A 15,840-nucleotide genomic window follows, 5' to 3' on the forward strand; every position below is an offset into this window, starting at 1 on the left:
TTTAAGATTCTGAGCATCCACACAAATATACATATCAATAAATATATATAAATATAAATATCAATGTATATGTCGACGGTCAAAACATTGTTATCGATAGTTAAGTCAGTATTATTAGGAAATGTAGTATTTTAAGTTATCGGAACTACGGGCCTACTAATAGCGGTAGTGTGAATGCCGCCAAAAAGTGCCATTCATTGTTTTGTTGATCGTAGGAGGGCACACTGCGGTAAGAAGAGGAGATATATTTGAATTGTTAACTAAATTAATGAATTTACAGAATAAAACGTTCCATACGCCATAGCAACAGGCCTTTGAAGTTCACCTTTCTTTGGACCTACGCGTGGGGGAGCCGTTTAAGGCAACTCCTCACATCACAAAACAACAGTTTTTATTCGCAGTCCTAGGGAGACTGCAAGGGCAACTTGCGCTGGAGGACGGCTCGACGACCAGCTAGAGAGTTGCAAGGAGCGCACGGAGCGCAGTTCCCGTACCAGCAGAGGAGTCGCAGCCAGCGACATAGACGGCGCAGCCAGCGCCAAACCACTGAGTACGGACGGAGTCGCAGCCAGCGACACGGAGACGCAGCCAGCGTCAGTTCTGGGGACGCAGCCGGCGTCAGTTTAGGAGACGCAGCCAGCGTCAGGATAGGAAGCGCAAGGAGCGCCAAGCACCAGCGGGCAGGAGGCGCAAGGAGCGCCAAGCATCAGCGGCAGCAGCCAGACGGCACAGGTCCGCCATCTTTGGAGCGCTAGGGCAGCGCCATTTTGGAGCGCTAGGGCAGCGCCATATTTGAACACTTGGAGATGCAGCACTCCCCCAGGAGGAGTTCCCGGCTGAACGGAGGGGAAGCCACCCCTACAACGCGAGCGGATCAGCAGCCAGCGAGTAGTGCAGCAGAAAATCGGCCGCGGGTGAACATAACCACGGCGGCGGCCATTTCTCGCCCAGCCACTACGGCGACTACAGTAGCGTCCCAACTAAGGAGTACTGCTGTCACAGCTGCGAGTTCAGAGCCGGAGGTGAGCCAGCCACTCACGGCGTACCTATTGGAGAGGATTACGGCGTTGGAGAACGAGCTGAAGCAGGTTAGAGCTATGAACGCAACGAGCACCGCCAATTGCGCGCCAATCCCAGTTGGGCCAAGCGCAAATGGCGCCAACAGTGGAACGTCGGAGCGGCCGCCATCGTGGAGCGGACCGCCATTAGCCGCCACATTGAACGGTGAGGCCCAAACTAACGGGGTCGGGCCGGACCCATATAGCAGTTTCGGTGCGACCAGTGGGGCCTACACGCTGCCGCCATCTTGGAGTGGACCACCGTTGCTAACGACTAGCAACCCACTGTGCGCTACAAGTGCTGCGCAGACAGCGCATGGATTCGCGCTACCGGGCGGGAGCATCCACAACGTGGCAACTGCATCGCCATTCGTGGGATCCTACGCCTCGATGACACCGATTGGAACCCAAGGAGCGAATGGGCCAAGGAGGCTCCCGGACTTGCCTATATTTGGAGGGCAGCCCGAGGATTGGCCCATCTTTAATTGTTCGTTTGTGGAGACGACCCAAGCGTACAACTGCACGGACCTGGAGAACAACCAGAGGCTGTTGAAGGCGCTGAAGGATGAAGCACGCGAGACAGTGAAGTCGCTGCTGATTCACCCTGCGAACGTCAGAGCCGTGATGGAGCAGCTGCGCTTCAGGTTTGGCCGACCGGAGCAGCTAATACGCAGCCAGCTGAACAGCGTGCGAGAGGTGCAGCCGATTTCGGAGCAGCAACTGGCGAGGATCGTCCCCTTCGCAACTAGAGTGAGTAACCTCACGGCCTTCTTGCAGTCGGCGAAGGCGGAGCAACATCTGGGAAACCCCACACTCATGGAGGAGCTTGTGGCAAAGCTTCCCACCAGCAAACGAGTGGATTGGGCCAGGCACGCTGCATCGATCCAGCCCTTTCCCACTGTAGCACACTTCAGCGCGTGGCTACAGGAGTACGCGAACATCGTGTGTACGATTTTGGACGTCGATGGAAAGGAGCCGAGGCGTCGAGTTCTGCACGCGAGCGTCGACCAGGACCGACACGAGCAGCGGGATGACCGGCATAGAGGTTGTCCAATTTGTGGAGGGCAACAACATGCTACGACGAACTGCAGGGAGTTCATCGGAGCTTCGCCACCGGGCAGGTGGAGCATGGTGAAGAGGCATCGGCTCTGCTTCACATGCTTACGAAGTGGGCATACGACCAGATCCTGCGATGTGCATCGCGAGTGCCAGATCGACGGATGCCGCAGATTACATCACCGTCTGCTACATGGAGAGGACGAAGAGCGAAGAAGGCCGGAGCAGCGAGGTGGCTTCAGGCGCCACAACGGAGGAAACCAGACGTCAGCTGTTTCCAGACGCAGCCCGGAAAGGAGGTCTTCGCCACGAGGTGGTTACAGGGACCACGAGAGGAGCCAGCAGTCGGCTGTCCTCAGGAACAGCCTGGAGAGAAGGGCCCCGCAGCCAGCAGAGGCGCCCGTGCAGACGAATTTAAGTATTGACGTCGAAGGAGGCCGACTTTTGTTTCGCATACTACCAGTAACGCTGTACGGAGCTGGTCGCCAGGTGGACACATACGCGCTGTTAGATGAGGGATCCTCCGTCACGATGATCGACAACGAGCTACGGAGGGATCTGGGATTGGAAGGCGAACATCGACAGCTTAACGTCCAATGGTTTGGAGGAAGATCCAGCAGGGAGCCTACCAACGTGGTGAGTCTGGAGATAAGTGGAGCTGGGAAGCCCACTCGCCACCCGTTGAGGAATGTGTACGCCGTTTCAAATTTGAGTCTGCCGATGCAAACGTTAAGTCGACGAGATGTCCAGGGCGTGCAAAGGGATTCGCGACTGCCGATGAAGCCCTACAGCAACGTGGTGCCGAAGTTGCTAATCGGGCTGGACCATGGTCATCTGGGATTGCCACTTAGGACGAGGCGGTTTGCCAGAGAGGGACCGTATGCGGCCGCAACCGAGCTTGGATGGGTTGTATTCGGGCCAGTAAGTGGACAGTCGACTACGCCGTCACCGAGGTCCTGCCTTCTAGCCGTGTCAATGGACGATGCGATGGAAAAGATGGTGGAGGACTACTTCGAGATGGAAAGCTTTGGTGTGAAGCTCGCGCCACCGGTCGCAGCCAGCGACGACGCGCGGGCCCAAAGGATCCTCGAGGACACCACGGTGAAAGTGGGGCGTCGCTACCAGACGGGATTGCTCTGGAAGGACGACCACACTGTGCTGCCACGGAGCTATGAGATGGCGCACAGACGGCTGATCAACGTCGAGAAGAAGTTGAAGCGCAACGGGCAGTTGGCTCTGGAATACGACCGTATCATCAAAGACTACGTTGCCAAAGGATATGCAAGGAAGCTGCAGCCGGATGAGGTCGCAGTGAAGAGCGACAAGCTCTGGTATTTGCCACATTTTGGTGTGGAAAACCCAAACAAGCCCGGAAAGGTCCGGCTTGTGTTCGATGCTGCAGCCAAGGTTGGAGGAACCTCACTCAATTCGGCGCTGGACAAAGGGCCACAGCACTACAAGCCCTTGCCAGCTGTGCTTTTCCACTTCAGAGAAGGAGCAGTCGGAGTCTGCGGGGACATCAAGGAGATGTTCCACCAAGTGCTGATCCGACCCGAGGATCGATGTTCCCAAAGGTTCCTCTGGAGAGATGGCAACGACGATCGAGAGCCGGATACATACGAGATGAACGTGATGACTTTTGGAGCAGCCTGCTCGCCGAGCACTGCGCACTACGTCAAGACGGTGAATGCCCTGAAGTTTCGGGATTCAGATCCGAGGGCAGTCAAGGCCATCATCGACCACCATTACGTCGATGACTACGTGGATAGTTTCGATACGGAGAGCGAAGCTATCGAGGTATCTACCCGAGTGAAGGAGATACACGCGGAGGCTGGATTCGAACTATGCCAGTTCTCATCCTGCTCACCCATCGTGGAAGCGGCGTTGGGACCACCTGGACAAGTCAAGAGCGTCGGATGGGGTGAGTCTGAGCAGAAAATCCTTGGAATGCGTTGGCAAGTAGCAACGGATGACTTCAGATTCAACGTGGAGTATCATCGAGTGCCAAAAAGCGTCCTAAGTGGAGAGCGAGTCCCAACAAAGAGAGAGTTTTTGAGCCTGCTGATGTCAACGTTCGACCCATTGGGGTTCCTGTGCTGCCTGATGATTACAGCGAAGCTGTTGCTGCGGGAGATCTGGAGGCAGAAGATCCAGTGGGACGAACCGCTGCCGGAGGAGATAGGCAGAGCCTTTGCTGCCTGGCGAAGAGAGTTGGACGCCGTGGGACAGTTCCGATGTCCTCGCCACTATTTTGGGCGTGGAGCAGTTCGGACCATCGAGTTGCACGTTTTCGTGGATGCAAGTCAATCTGCATTCGCGGCGGTGGCCTATTGGAGGGTCACGTACAACGACGGAAACGTGCTGGTTAGCTTCGTGTGCGCAAAGACGAAGTGTGCGCCGATGAGGACGATGTCCATCCCACGGCTGGAGCTGCAAGCAGCGGTCCTTGGAACCAGAGTGATGAATACTGTCAAGGAAGAACACGGTGTGGACATCAGCGAGACGGTTTTATGGACGGACTCAAAAACGGTGCTGAAATGGATCGGCAGCACCCACCGCCGGTATAAGCAGTTTGTTGGCAACCGAGTGGCGGAGATTTTGGAGTCGTCGAAGGTTTCCCAGTGGAGATGGGTACCTACAGCTGACAACGCAGCGGATGATGCGACGCGGTCGCAGAGCAAGGCGGACCTTAGCCCGGAATCCCGGTGGCTAAGCGGTCCCGCATTTTTAAGGCAGCCAGAAAGCGGCTGGCCAACGCCTGAGAAGGGAACCGAGCATGTTCCAGATGCACCTGACGAGGAGGAGATGCCCGGTGAGTTCGCTTTGGTAGCATCGAATGAATTTGTCATCCTGTTCCAGAGATTCTCGAGCTTCAGTCGCCTGGTGAGGACCACCGCCTGGGTCCTGAGGTTTGCGCGACGGTGCCGCAAACAGAGAAGCGAGCTCGAGGAATATGGACTCACTGCGACGGAGTGTGAGGCCGCGGAGAACCTGTTAATCAGGCAGGCCCAATTGGAGTCGTTTCCCGACGAGATGGGGTCGGCGGAACGCGGAAAGGAAGTCGCCAACTCGAGCGAGATTCGTAGTCTGGCGCCGTACATGGATAAATATGGAGTTCTGCGAGTTTATGGCAGAGTCGATGCCGCGCTGTCCATGCCGTACAGTGCGAGGAGGCCCGTGATACTGTCACACAGGCACAGTCTCACGGAGATGGTAGTAAGACACTACCACGCCCAGATGAAGCATCAAAACGTGGATGCGACGATTGCCCAGATCCGGACGAGATTCTGGGTCACGAAGATAAGACGAGTGCTGAAGGAGGTAATCTCGTCGTGCAACGAATGCAAGCTACAACGGACGCGGCCGATGCCGCCGATAATGGGACCCCTTCCAGAGGATCGCTTGGAAGCTGGAGGATGGCCATTCAAGTACACAGGACTAGACTACTTTGGGCCACTGCTGGTGACTGTTGCCCGTCACAGAGAGAAGCGTTGGGTCGCCTTGTTCACATGCTTGACGACAAGGGCGATTCATCTGGAGCTGGCGCATGATCTGTCAACGGATTCCTGTATTATAGCGATCAGGAACTTCGTCTGCCGTAGAGGACCAGTATGTAAACTGCGGAGTGACAACGGAAAAAACTTCGTGGGAGCTGACAGAGAGGCCAGACGATTTGGGGACGTGTTCGAGACGGAAAGGATACAGAGTGAGTTATCCAGCAGGAGCATTGAGTGGGTTTTTAATTGCCCATCCAACCCGTCTGAGGGCGGAGTATGGGAGCGGATGGTGCAGTGCGTCAAGCGAGTGCTGCGCCATACCCTGAAGGAAGTCGCGCCGAGGGACCATGTGTTGGAGAGTCTACTCATAGAGGCGGAGAACGTAGTCAACTCGCGTCCGCTCACCCACTTGCCAGTAGATGCGGACCAAGAGGCGCCGTTGACGCCAAATGACCTGCTCAAGGGAGTAGCTAACCTGCCAGATACGCCTGGATTGGATGCCGAGCTGCCCAAGGAGGGTTCTACGCGAAAGCAGTGGAGGATTGCCCGCATGCTGCGAGACCGTTTCTGGAGGAGGTGGGTCAGGGAGTACCTGCCTACGCTTGTGCGCCGCGAGAAGTGGTGCCGGAGAACGGAGCCCATCCGCCAGGGCGATATGGTCTTCGTCTGCGATCCTGCCTTGCCCAGACGAGAGTGGCGCAAGGGCATCGTGGAGGAGGTCTACAGCGGAGCTGATGGAGTCGTCAGACGCGCCACTGTGCGCGTAAATGATAATGGATTATCTTGGACAATGTTGCGGCCCGTCTCTAAACTTGCAGTTTTGGATTTGAGTGAAGCTGGTCTTCACGGGGTCGGGGATGTCGACGGTCAAAACATTGTTATCGATAGTTAAGTCAGTATTATTAGGAAATGTAGTATTTTAAGTTATCGGAACTACGGGCCTACTAATAGCGGTAGTGTGAATGCCGCCAAAAAGTGCCATTCATTGTTTTGTTGATCGTAGGAGGGCACACTGCGGTAAGAAGAGGAGATATATTTGAATTGTTAACTAAATTAATGAATTTACAGAATAAAACGTTCCATACGCCATAGCAACAGGCCTTTGAAGTTCACCTTTCTTTGGACCTACGCGTGGGGGAGCCGTTTAAGGCAACTCCTCACATCACAAAACAACAGTATATGTATGTACATACATATGTATTTTGATAACTTAAAAAATAATCCAATGACTAAAATTATAACCAATTTTGCCAGTTTTAACTACTTTATTTATTTAATTTTTTCAAATATTTTTACATTTTTTTTACAATGTACTATTCATTCTTACTTCTTAATTATTTATTGGACTTAAATGAAGCTTTGTGAGTGAGTGTGTATGTAAATATATACGTACTTTTCAAAAAAAAAAAACAAGAGTGCTTATTCTGCACTTTTTCCATTCAAACAAATTTTCCATGAAATAAACTTAAAAAAAAGATTGGCGGTTGCTATTACTTTAACTTAAAAGCATAGGTCCTTCTGGGATAATTCTTATTATATTTTTCATAAATATGTATATGACTTTATTGGTTGGGCAGTATGTGACGGCCGTATATATAACGAAGATGAGTATGATCGCACGGTTTCCGGCATGTTGGGCATTCCCTAGATCGGTTCAAATAGGATCTAATGCAGGAGTCGCCAAAAAGATGTCCACAAGACAAGGAGACGAGTCGGTGGCTGCCACTAACGTCCCAAGCCACCAAACAGATGGAGCAAGTGATGTCATCTTGGTTTTTGTTCTCAAGATTCAGCTTCAACTGATCCATTTCTTTTAGATGAATTTGCTCCTGATTTTCGAGGTTTTTGAGTAGATTCTGACGCATATTTTCTTTCTTGGCTATCTGGTCTTCCAAATCTGTTAAAATAATCTGCATGGAATGTACCTGTTCCTCAAGTTTCTCCACTACACCACGATGTATTGATTCTTCCTCCTTCAGTTTCAATGCAATAGTTTCCTTTTCAAGTGCAAGTTGATCCTTTTGCGAGCAGACAAACTGAAGCTCGTAGAACAGCCCATCAATTTGTTGCCTTAGTCCCTGGTTTTCTGTCTCGTGATCTTTTACTTGAATCTGTAACTTAAGAATTTCCTCGATGTGTTTCTTCCTTAACGAATCCATGTTGTCGGTCTCTGTGCACTCCAGCTTCCACCAATTTTTTAGCCATTCGTACTGCTCGGCAGTGTACGGGTCTTCCAAGTTGTCGTAGTCAAAATCCATGGGTATAAGAAACGTGGAAACTTACGTTAGCTTGATGTCGCAGATTTAAATTGAAATATAAATTCGGGGAAATTCTAAAAGCCAGTGCTGCCAATCGAAGAGAATATCAAAATTGTAGCTTAAAACATTTTCAAAAATATAAGTAAAAAATCCATGGAAGTTGATGGATCAGTAAATTCTCCCAAAGACTAAATATTTAGGAATCATTAAGAAATATGTTTCTAAAATAATTATTCGAAATTTATTTTGAAAAGCCGCCAAGAGTACCGTGCTTCATCGACGCAACCCTGGTGCGGCTTTTTGGCGCACGGTCACACTTTCAAAACTATTAGCTGGCTTATTTTCAACTTTTTTCGATGTTATAAACGTAAAACCAGCAAGTAAACAATTTAAGAATGGACTCCAAGCTGGATGTGAGTACTAACAGAACAAATCATCATCATGAGTATTTCTGACTTGTGATCCGCAGATGTTTGAGGACGTTAACACGTCGCCAGCTCCTTCTCTGGAGGGCGAGATGTCCATTCCGGGCCAACGGATAACAACAACAACGTCTCCGGGCGGTGTTCCTGATTACAATACCCTGGATGAGCCCATCCGGGAAACAGTACTAAGAGACATCCGCGCCGTGGGAGTCAAGTTTTATCATGTGCTATATCCCAAGGAGAAATCCAGCCTGCTGCGGGATTGTACGTCATCACCTTCTTGTATTCACTGCTCGCGTAAGCAGATTTTAATGGTTTCTTAACACTTTTAGGGGACTTGTGGGGACCCCTGGTTCTGTGCACGTTCATGGCTACTATTCTGCAGGGCTCCTCTTCCGCAGACAGCATGGCTGACAACGGCCCCGAGTTTGCCCAGGTATTCGTCATCGTCTGGATAGGAGCGGCCATCGTCACACTTAACTCCAAACTTCTTGGAGGCAATATGTACGTTGATTTCACCCTTTTTAATTTAATATATGTATAATGTTTTTATTATAAACCCCATCCTTTGCAGCTCATTCTTCCAATCAGTTTGCGTCTTAGGCTACTGCCTTACACCAGTGGCCATTGCTCTGATCGTGTGTCGGGTGATCCTGTTGGCGAAACACACGCCACTACTCTTCTTTCTACGTTTCGTAACAACTACTTTGGGTTTCGCCTGGGCTACATATGGTAAATCCGTAGGTCCGATTCGTATTACCTAAAAAATAATCATTCTCATTTTCTTTGCAGCTTCTTTTGTGTTTTTGGGCCAGAGCCAGCCGCCCCATCGAAAGCCACTTGCCGTTTACCCAATCTTCCTGTTTTTCTTCATCATCTCTTGGCTGGTGTTGTCCCATAATTAGCCGGATTTTCTTAAATCCTAGTGATTAAGTCGTATAAAAAGTGCACGTTCCATAGCGTAACCAAAAATCCGAAATCAATTGTAAATTTATTTAAGCTACGATCCTGTTTTGTTTATTCTTAAAATCTTACAAAATATGTGAGTTACGAGACTTGCACATGCATACGGGCTATGTATATTTGGGCTCACACCTCCAGGTTGTTCGCCGAGGAGGCCACCTCCAGGGACATCTGCATCTGAACGCCGTCACCCTTTGTAGGCCGGTAGGTCAACGAATTGGCACGCGCCTTGCGGCCCATGAAGTGCCGCTCCACCCATTTCAACAGCGTGTATACGGAGTCTGTTGACGGCAGTCGATGGTCCGCCGCCGTTTTAACTATATCCGATGATGTGACTCGGAAAGTTCGGGCCATGCCCTTGAGAGCCTAAAGACGATGTTTAAATAACATGAATCGTCGCAGCCAAAAGAACAAGAACAGGTTTCATAATACTTACCACCATAGCATCTTCGTCGGTAAGATCGTCGCCTACGTAAATGATTTTGATGCGCTCGTTCCAGTCGACGCCAAAGGAAGTACGTAAAATGTAGATAGACGCGCGACCCTTGTTCCACTGCACCGGAGGACGGGCCTCCAGGGCACAGTGTGCCTCCGTAGCCCGGAAACCGTACTTTTCGATTAATGAGCGCGCTCTGTCTACCATGGCACCCCTCAGGTGGTTCGGAGTCTCGCGGTAGTGGAACGTCAACAGCGCTCCCTTGTTCTCTACCCAAGCTCCATCTCGACAAACCGAGTCCTGCAGCGCTTTCAATAGATCACTGACCTTTTTCTCGTATTCAATGGGCATTGGATGCACAAACTTGCTGCCATCCGGATGGAGGATTTCGAGACCGTGGTTGCCTGCATATGTGATGCCTTCGATGCCTACCATTTTCTTAACGTTATCCACGTTGCGACCCGAGATAACAGCCACGTAGACGTCGGAGTGGTTGGAGAGCTTGTACAGCACGTTCTTGATTTCCGGGGAGAGGGTGGCTAGATCTGGGTGAGGGGCAATCGGCGCCAGGGTGCCGTCGTAGTCCAAGAGCAAGGCCAGCTTGTGGTTATAGCCGATGTATCTGAAGGGAACAACAAATATGATTAGAGTTTGGGCGAACAATAGCCTATAGTGGTAGAATTTGCTCACTTGAGTAAGTAGTCATCGAAATCGTCCACAGAGACGGGCTGCATGATGGTGGTACCAACGTCGTCCATTTCAAGAGCACCCACGGCCTTTAGGAAGCAGCGCATCCAGTGGCTTACATCGCACTCAGCTTCCCTCCTACGGAGTCGGGCCATTCGGAGCACACGTTCATCCTCCGGCATTGTAAGCGCCCTGTGGATCACCTCGGCGGCCTCATTCACTTCGTACGGATTGCAGAGCAGCGCCTCGTGCATCATTTCACCGGCTCCGGCAAATGGCGAGATAACCAAGACGCCGGGCACCTCGTTAATTTGGCAGGCCACGAACTCCTTCGCCACCAGATTCATCCCGTCACGGAGGGGAGTGACCAGACACACGGCCGCATCCCTGTACAATGCTGCCAATTCGTCCTGGCTAACGTAGTCGTAAATGTATCGGATGGGCGCCCAGTTGGCGGTGGTGAATCGCCCGTTGATACGGCCCACCAACTGATCCACCTCCTCCTTCAGTTCGCGGTACTCCTTCACATCAGTACGAGAGGGAACCGAAATCTGGAGCAGGCTGACCTTTTCCTTGTGCTGTGGATACTTCAACAGCAGTGCCTCGAAGGCCATCAGGCGGTGGACAAGGCCCTTGGTGTAGTCCAGACGATCGACGCCCAGAATGATCTGCATTTTGGAAGTCTTTAAAACCTTTGGAGCCGTCTGAGCCAGGTTCACGAATCGTTCGTAGGGGATTCCAATGGGCAGTGGACGGATACGGACTGTACGCCCACCGTGCTCCACCAGAAGATTGTTGCGGTCCACACGGCAACCAAGATTCCTCTGGCAACAATCCACAAAATTAAGACAGTAATCTTGAATGTGGAAGCCGACCAGGTCACAGCCCAGCATACCCTAACGGAAAGAAGACAAATCGTTATAAAGATTACCAAGATTGTGGGAAAATAACTTCGGAATAAGAATCTAAGAAATTGGATTGAAAAATCTTACCTGCAGGATCTCATCGGACCAGGGCAGCAGTCGGAAGATATCCCATGGCGGGAAGGGAATGTGTAGGAAAAAGGCCAGCCGGCAGGGCAGGTTCTTCTCCTCGGCATGCTCCCGCACCCAGTTGGCTGCCAACATAAGATGATAGTCATGAATCCATACGATCGGGGGACTCTTGTCGGTGCCTTCGCTTTTGGCCAGGCACTTCTCCAAAGCCTCGATGGTTCGCACAGCAAAATGCTTATTGACAGTCACATAGTCGTGCCAGTGCTCGCCTCCGAAGTTCGCCCGGCCAGGCATGGAGTGAAAGAGCGGCCAGAACATCTTGTTGCAGCATCCATTGTAGTAGCTATCAAAGACTTTCGAGTTGATGTTCACGGACACCACCTGCTCTGACTTCAGGCCAGCGGTGGGGGTTTGATCGTTGGGGTTGGACTCGGGAATGGCTTCGTTGGGGTCCTCCAAATGGATTCCAGACCAACCCACCCAGAGACCGCTACCCTTAATCACTACCGGACACACGGCAGTTACCAGGCCACCAGCACTAGAAGGAGATAAAGTTGATAAACATATAATACATATCCTAAGCATATCATAAATTTAAGTCTAGAGACACCTAGGATGACTATTTTAAAGGTTCCTTCATTATTGAAGAAAGGGTGATGATTCCTGAAAATTATTTTATTTTTTAAATATTTTTTGTCAATTTTATTCCTTAGAAAAAACATGAACCTATTTTACATTCGAAAATGGACCACTAAACGAGACGTCATGAGGTGTACTCTGGGCTGGTTTGCTGGACGGGATGTTCGAGTATACGTTGGCAAAGACCCATCCCATTTTGTGCAGAGGGCACGACACCCGGGACTGATAAGAAAATCCCATTAAAGCTGCGATTGTAAACAAGCTGGTGGACCGAGGTTCGGTTCGGTCCATCCCACCCGGAGACAATCCGGGAGAGTGTCGGATGAAAAGCCAACTCCTGGCATAGGTCGGGAAACTTCGGAGCGAAGCAATCTCGGTCACGTGACGGCGTTTTTCAGTGTCAGGTTCAGGTTCCACTGGGCGACGTCAGCCTTGTTCTAACGCCTCAGTATTGCCCCCTTTACCAAATGCCTGGAAAGGGTCAAAACCGCGTAACGGACCTCGCTGATAAGACCTGCCATTAGTATTGAATCTGTTTTCTAATCCCATGCCCAGACATCGCCTCGATGCCAAGTATATTGTCCAGCTCATCTCAACCCCCCATCCCCATCCCCATTCCCATTCCCATTCCCATCCCGGTCTGTGTATTTTGCGCTGATAATCGAAACATAGGTATATAACATATTCAGGCACAAGATCGGGGGTTGGGTGTTGGGGCGCAGGCTGTGCTTATCTTTAATGCAAATTGCTAGAGGGCTTACGGATCGAACTGGGTTACTTGGAAATGATTGTTGGATTTTTGGGTTTGCAAAGAATATTTAAGTTTTTCCTGATTGAGCTTTGCCTGTCGAATCTTCGACTAATGATAAGCGATCCGATGGTGGAATGGAATTAGTTCGAATATTTTAAATTATTTGCTCCCTTTGTTTGAGATAACTTTATTTAACTATTTACTTGACCCTCTTAACGGACTTTAACAATCTTCCATGATAGATTACCAAGCTAAAGATTCGTTATATACTATCAACATTTTACTTCGATCTCATTTTTTAAAAAATATTGTTATGTAACGTGCTACTTAGTTTTTTAGAAATCGAAACGGAATTAATGGGATAATTTAAACACTTTAAAAATTTTGAAAGATATTACGTAACGATGTTCTTATTTTCGATTAAAAATACCTGAAACTTTTTCAATCACACACATTCTACATCAAAAAACACTTTATCTTAAAATATTTCTCACTCACCTGGCTCTGCGTTCCAGCTCCTGGGTTTTTGCGTTCCGGATTAGCACAAACGGCAACCGATTCGAGACCACGATGAGACTCGCCTTGGTGGACGGCTCACCCGCATTGGTCACAACGATCTCCGTTTCGGGCATTTTGATCTTTTTTTAAATTAAATGTGGAAGTAAAGTAGCTACTGTAATGGCTGGATAAAAAGCTGCTCTAGGAGGAAGCCGCTAACGGGACTAGCACATAATTTTCAGGCAACTGCGATGTATGTAGAGGTCTGACACCTGTCTTCGCCGATGGGAGAGGGCGACTGCTGCCGAAATTCCAATACGAATGCTGATAGAAGGTTGAAGATTCCAGAGCAACTGCCCGCCCGAGCAGTGTTCTTATCTCTCAGATGCAATTCGCGGGCCAAAATTTATTAGCTTTGTGAGCTGCTAGTGGGGAAAACCGTTTTCCTGGCTGCGTTTGGGAATGGGCTGGTGGTTGCTTCGTTGGTCGCGAGAGCCAGTAGCTCCGTACCCTGCCGAAAATAGACAAGCACTAAGCCAACTAGCCGCTCAAGTCGCACTTTTCTGCTAAAAATTAATGCGCCTCGATCGCTCGAGAGCTCCTCCTCCTCCGTCTCCGCCTCCGTCCGATCTTGGGTTCCACAGTCCACTGTCTCTCCGGCTTATCAGAAAATCGTCCAGCTTCATTAATAGCACTGATTACGTTACGGGTGTTTATGAAACGTGCCGTATACAGTTCGATTCGCGATGGCTCTATTCTCCTGTTTTGGCCAGTTTTCAGGGCAACTTTCGAGGTGTTGGCATCCTTGGAGGTACTGCCAATACCGGGTTGGAGGTGACTGACGGTTATGTGACCTTTTGAAACCATGGATTTAAAGCCGGGGTTTTAGTTTTCTAGAATTAACCGGCCGAGCCTGGTATTATCAGCTCGTGAACATTTCACGGCAACATTGCTGTTGCCTCTCCTCCCCTCCGACTGACCACCCTCGGTGTCGTCTCTCAAAGTGATAAGTCAACAAATCGATGCTGTTGTTTACGCTTCGACTGTCTTATAAAATAAAGAACATCCCAATTGTACACAGAAGATTTCTATTTTCGGATCTCTTTCAAAGTCTCTTGCCTGCAAGCCGCTCTCAAGTCTTGCATTTCTTGGCTTTTCCGGAGCTCTAACCTTGTCATGACCGTCACTTTCTGGCTTAATTATATGGATAGTACAACCGTTTTATTTTTATTTTTAACTATTTGCAAGGAAAGATACAAAACTGATAAGATGCACCCCGGTTATCTGGTGCATTTTAGTTTAGGATTTATGGCGGAGTGGTGCAAGGGATTACGGCCGGTTGGCTGAATATATTATGTATGGAAAACTTGGCTGAACTTGAACGCTTGATCATGTTTGGCAGTCATGCGCTTATCACGACGCCTGGCTGGCGGTTTACGTGATTGCCGTTTTATAGTTGCCGGAATCTGCACTAACAGTTTCGCATCGGAGCGCAAATTAGTCAGCTCGGTTGGGCTTTTAATGCAGCGATGGGATCGGGACGATCAGGATCCAGATAACCCATTCGAGGTCGCTCTATTGCGTTGGTTATTTATAGTTGTCACCGACGTCTATAGTTCTGACGCGACTATTCTGACGCACAAAACCCATCCAAATAGTTTGTATGCAATCAATTTTAAATTCAAAATTCAAAAAATAACTGCCGATATAACAAAATTCCTTATCGGTGTTTTTATAATTTATTTTCGCGTTTTGCAACACTAATTTAGAATCAAAATCATCTGGCTGCGTTCTCCTTTGGAAGATCTTCGACATGGATCCTGCAATAATTGAGTTTATTGGCGAAAAAGTCATGATCAGCATTATTCCAAACTTTTCAAATGAGCCGCTGCATATGATCTACGGTTCCGTTGGCCCATTCCGGGCGGGCTTTCCTGTCTTCGTGCCCCTGTGGATGGCGACGCATCTGCGCAAGCAACAGAAATGCCGGATTGTGCCGCCGGAGTGGATGGACATGGACATACTAGAGGAGATCAAGGAGGAGGAAAAACGATCTAAGTATGTAACAATTTGGAATGGTCTATGTTATATTATAACAACTATTTTCGGTTTATTGTAGATTTTTCACCAAGATGCCCTGCGAACATTACATGGTAGTGGCTCAATTGGTCATGTCAACAGCTCCTGATGACGTTCCCAGATGCGAGGAGCTACGCACCGTCATCAAGGACATTTTTGACATTCGCGAATCCAAACTGCGCACCTCAATAGACGCTTTCATCAAGGGCGAGGGCACCTACGCCAAGCTGGACAACTTAACGCTCCTAGAAATCCATAGCGTGCGACCGATCCTTCCCTACTCTCTGGACCATATAGCGCGATACCAACGCATGGCCACTGCGTCCCAGAGGGACACCTCTATGCTCAGTAACTCCATGATGGGCTCCAATTCAGTCCCCAATAGTAACTCGCTGTTTTCTCAGTGATTAGTATTATTAAAAATATATATGTACAATCTAATAGTTATAAGAATATAATTTTGCCTAGAATCATTAAAAACAGCAAGCTCATATTAAA

The 15,840-nt window shown here is 49.5% G+C and overlaps 4 protein-coding genes across 5 annotated transcripts; 3 read left to right on the plus strand and 1 right to left on the minus strand.

Annotated features, from left to right (window-relative positions):
- The first annotated feature begins 75 nt into the window (after window positions 1-75).
- On the plus strand, window positions 76-8,134 carry LOC122321472 (uncharacterized). Of its 2 annotated transcripts, XR_011441892.1 has the most exons (3): window positions 76-6,628; window positions 6,680-6,792; window positions 8,124-8,134. XR_011441892.1 is itself a non-coding variant. In XM_070276691.1 (2 exons), exon 2 carries the CDS (start codon window positions 807-809, stop codon window positions 6,501-6,503), a length of 5,697 nt encoding a protein of 1,898 aa, XP_070132792.1. In that variant the 5' UTR covers window positions 76-229; window positions 281-806; the 3' UTR covers window positions 6,504-6,685. The 2 variants fall into 2 exon arrangements, 1 of the variants encoding a protein (XP_070132792.1); XM_070276691.1 differs by lacking the exon at window positions 8,124-8,134 and having other exon boundaries at window positions 76-229; window positions 281-6,685.
- Window positions 8,130-9,297, plus strand: LOC108123987 (protein YIPF6). The gene is made up of 5 exons (XM_017239449.3): window positions 8,130-8,282; window positions 8,339-8,558; window positions 8,627-8,798; window positions 8,869-9,026; window positions 9,087-9,297. The coding sequence occupies exons 1-5, from the start codon at window positions 8,265-8,267 to the stop codon at window positions 9,197-9,199; spliced, it is 681 nt and encodes a 226-aa protein (XP_017094938.2). The 5' UTR covers window positions 8,130-8,264; the 3' UTR covers window positions 9,200-9,297.
- On the minus strand, window positions 9,267-13,799 carry Tps1 (Trehalose-6-phosphate synthase 1). The gene is made up of 5 exons (XM_017239446.3): window positions 13,264-13,799; window positions 11,373-11,913; window positions 10,384-11,276; window positions 9,694-10,315; window positions 9,267-9,623 (listed from the first exon to the last, which is right to left on the minus strand). The coding sequence occupies exons 1-5, from the start codon at window positions 13,395-13,397 to the stop codon at window positions 9,384-9,386; spliced, it is 2,430 nt and encodes an 809-aa protein (XP_017094935.1). The 5' UTR covers window positions 13,398-13,799; the 3' UTR covers window positions 9,267-9,383.
- A 943-nt stretch (window positions 13,800-14,742) lies between these two features.
- Psf2 (DNA replication complex GINS protein PSF2-like protein) lies at window positions 14,743-15,811 on the plus strand. The gene is made up of 3 exons (XM_017239448.3): window positions 14,743-14,924; window positions 15,033-15,321; window positions 15,383-15,811. The coding sequence occupies exons 2-3, from the start codon at window positions 15,077-15,079 to the stop codon at window positions 15,747-15,749; spliced, it is 612 nt and encodes a 203-aa protein (XP_017094937.1). The 5' UTR covers window positions 14,743-14,924; window positions 15,033-15,076; the 3' UTR covers window positions 15,750-15,811.
- The last annotated feature ends 29 nt before the right edge of the window (window positions 15,812-15,840 follow it).

Source organism: Drosophila bipectinata, chromosome 2L (genome assembly GCF_030179905.1).
Source record: "Drosophila bipectinata strain 14024-0381.07 chromosome 2L, DbipHiC1v2, whole genome shotgun sequence".
In the NCBI taxonomy this organism is placed as follows: domain Eukaryota; kingdom Metazoa; phylum Arthropoda; class Insecta; order Diptera; family Drosophilidae; genus Drosophila; species Drosophila bipectinata.

Coding starts and splice junctions, on each gene's coding strand:
- LOC122321472 (XM_070276691.1), top strand. CDS start 807: ATGCAGCACTCCCCCAGGAGGAGTTCCCGGCTGAACGGAGGGGAAGCC.
- LOC108123987 (XM_017239449.3), top strand. Junction 8,559..8,626: donor ATCCAGCCTGCTGCGGGATT/GTACGTCATCAC, acceptor TAACACTTTTAG/GGGACTTGTGGGGACCCCTG. Junction 9,027..9,086: donor TTTCGCCTGGGCTACATATG/GTAAATCCGTAG, acceptor TTTTCTTTGCAG/CTTCTTTTGTGTTTTTGGGC.
- Tps1 (XM_017239446.3), bottom strand. CDS start 13,397: ATGCCCGAAACGGAGATCGTTGTGACCAATGCGGGTGAGCCGTCCACC. Junction 11,914..13,263: donor GAGCTGGAACGCAGAGCCAG/GTGAGTGAGAAA, acceptor ATCTCCTTCTAG/TGCTGGTGGCCTGGTAACTG. Junction 11,277..11,372: donor GGTCCGATGAGATCCTGCAG/GTAAGATTTTTC, acceptor TCTTTCCGTTAG/GGTATGCTGGGCTGTGACCT.
- Psf2 (XM_017239448.3), top strand. CDS start 15,077: ATGGATCCTGCAATAATTGAGTTTATTGGCGAAAAAGTCATGATCAGC. Junction 15,322..15,382: donor GAGGAGGAAAAACGATCTAA/GTATGTAACAAT, acceptor GGTTTATTGTAG/ATTTTTCACCAAGATGCCCT.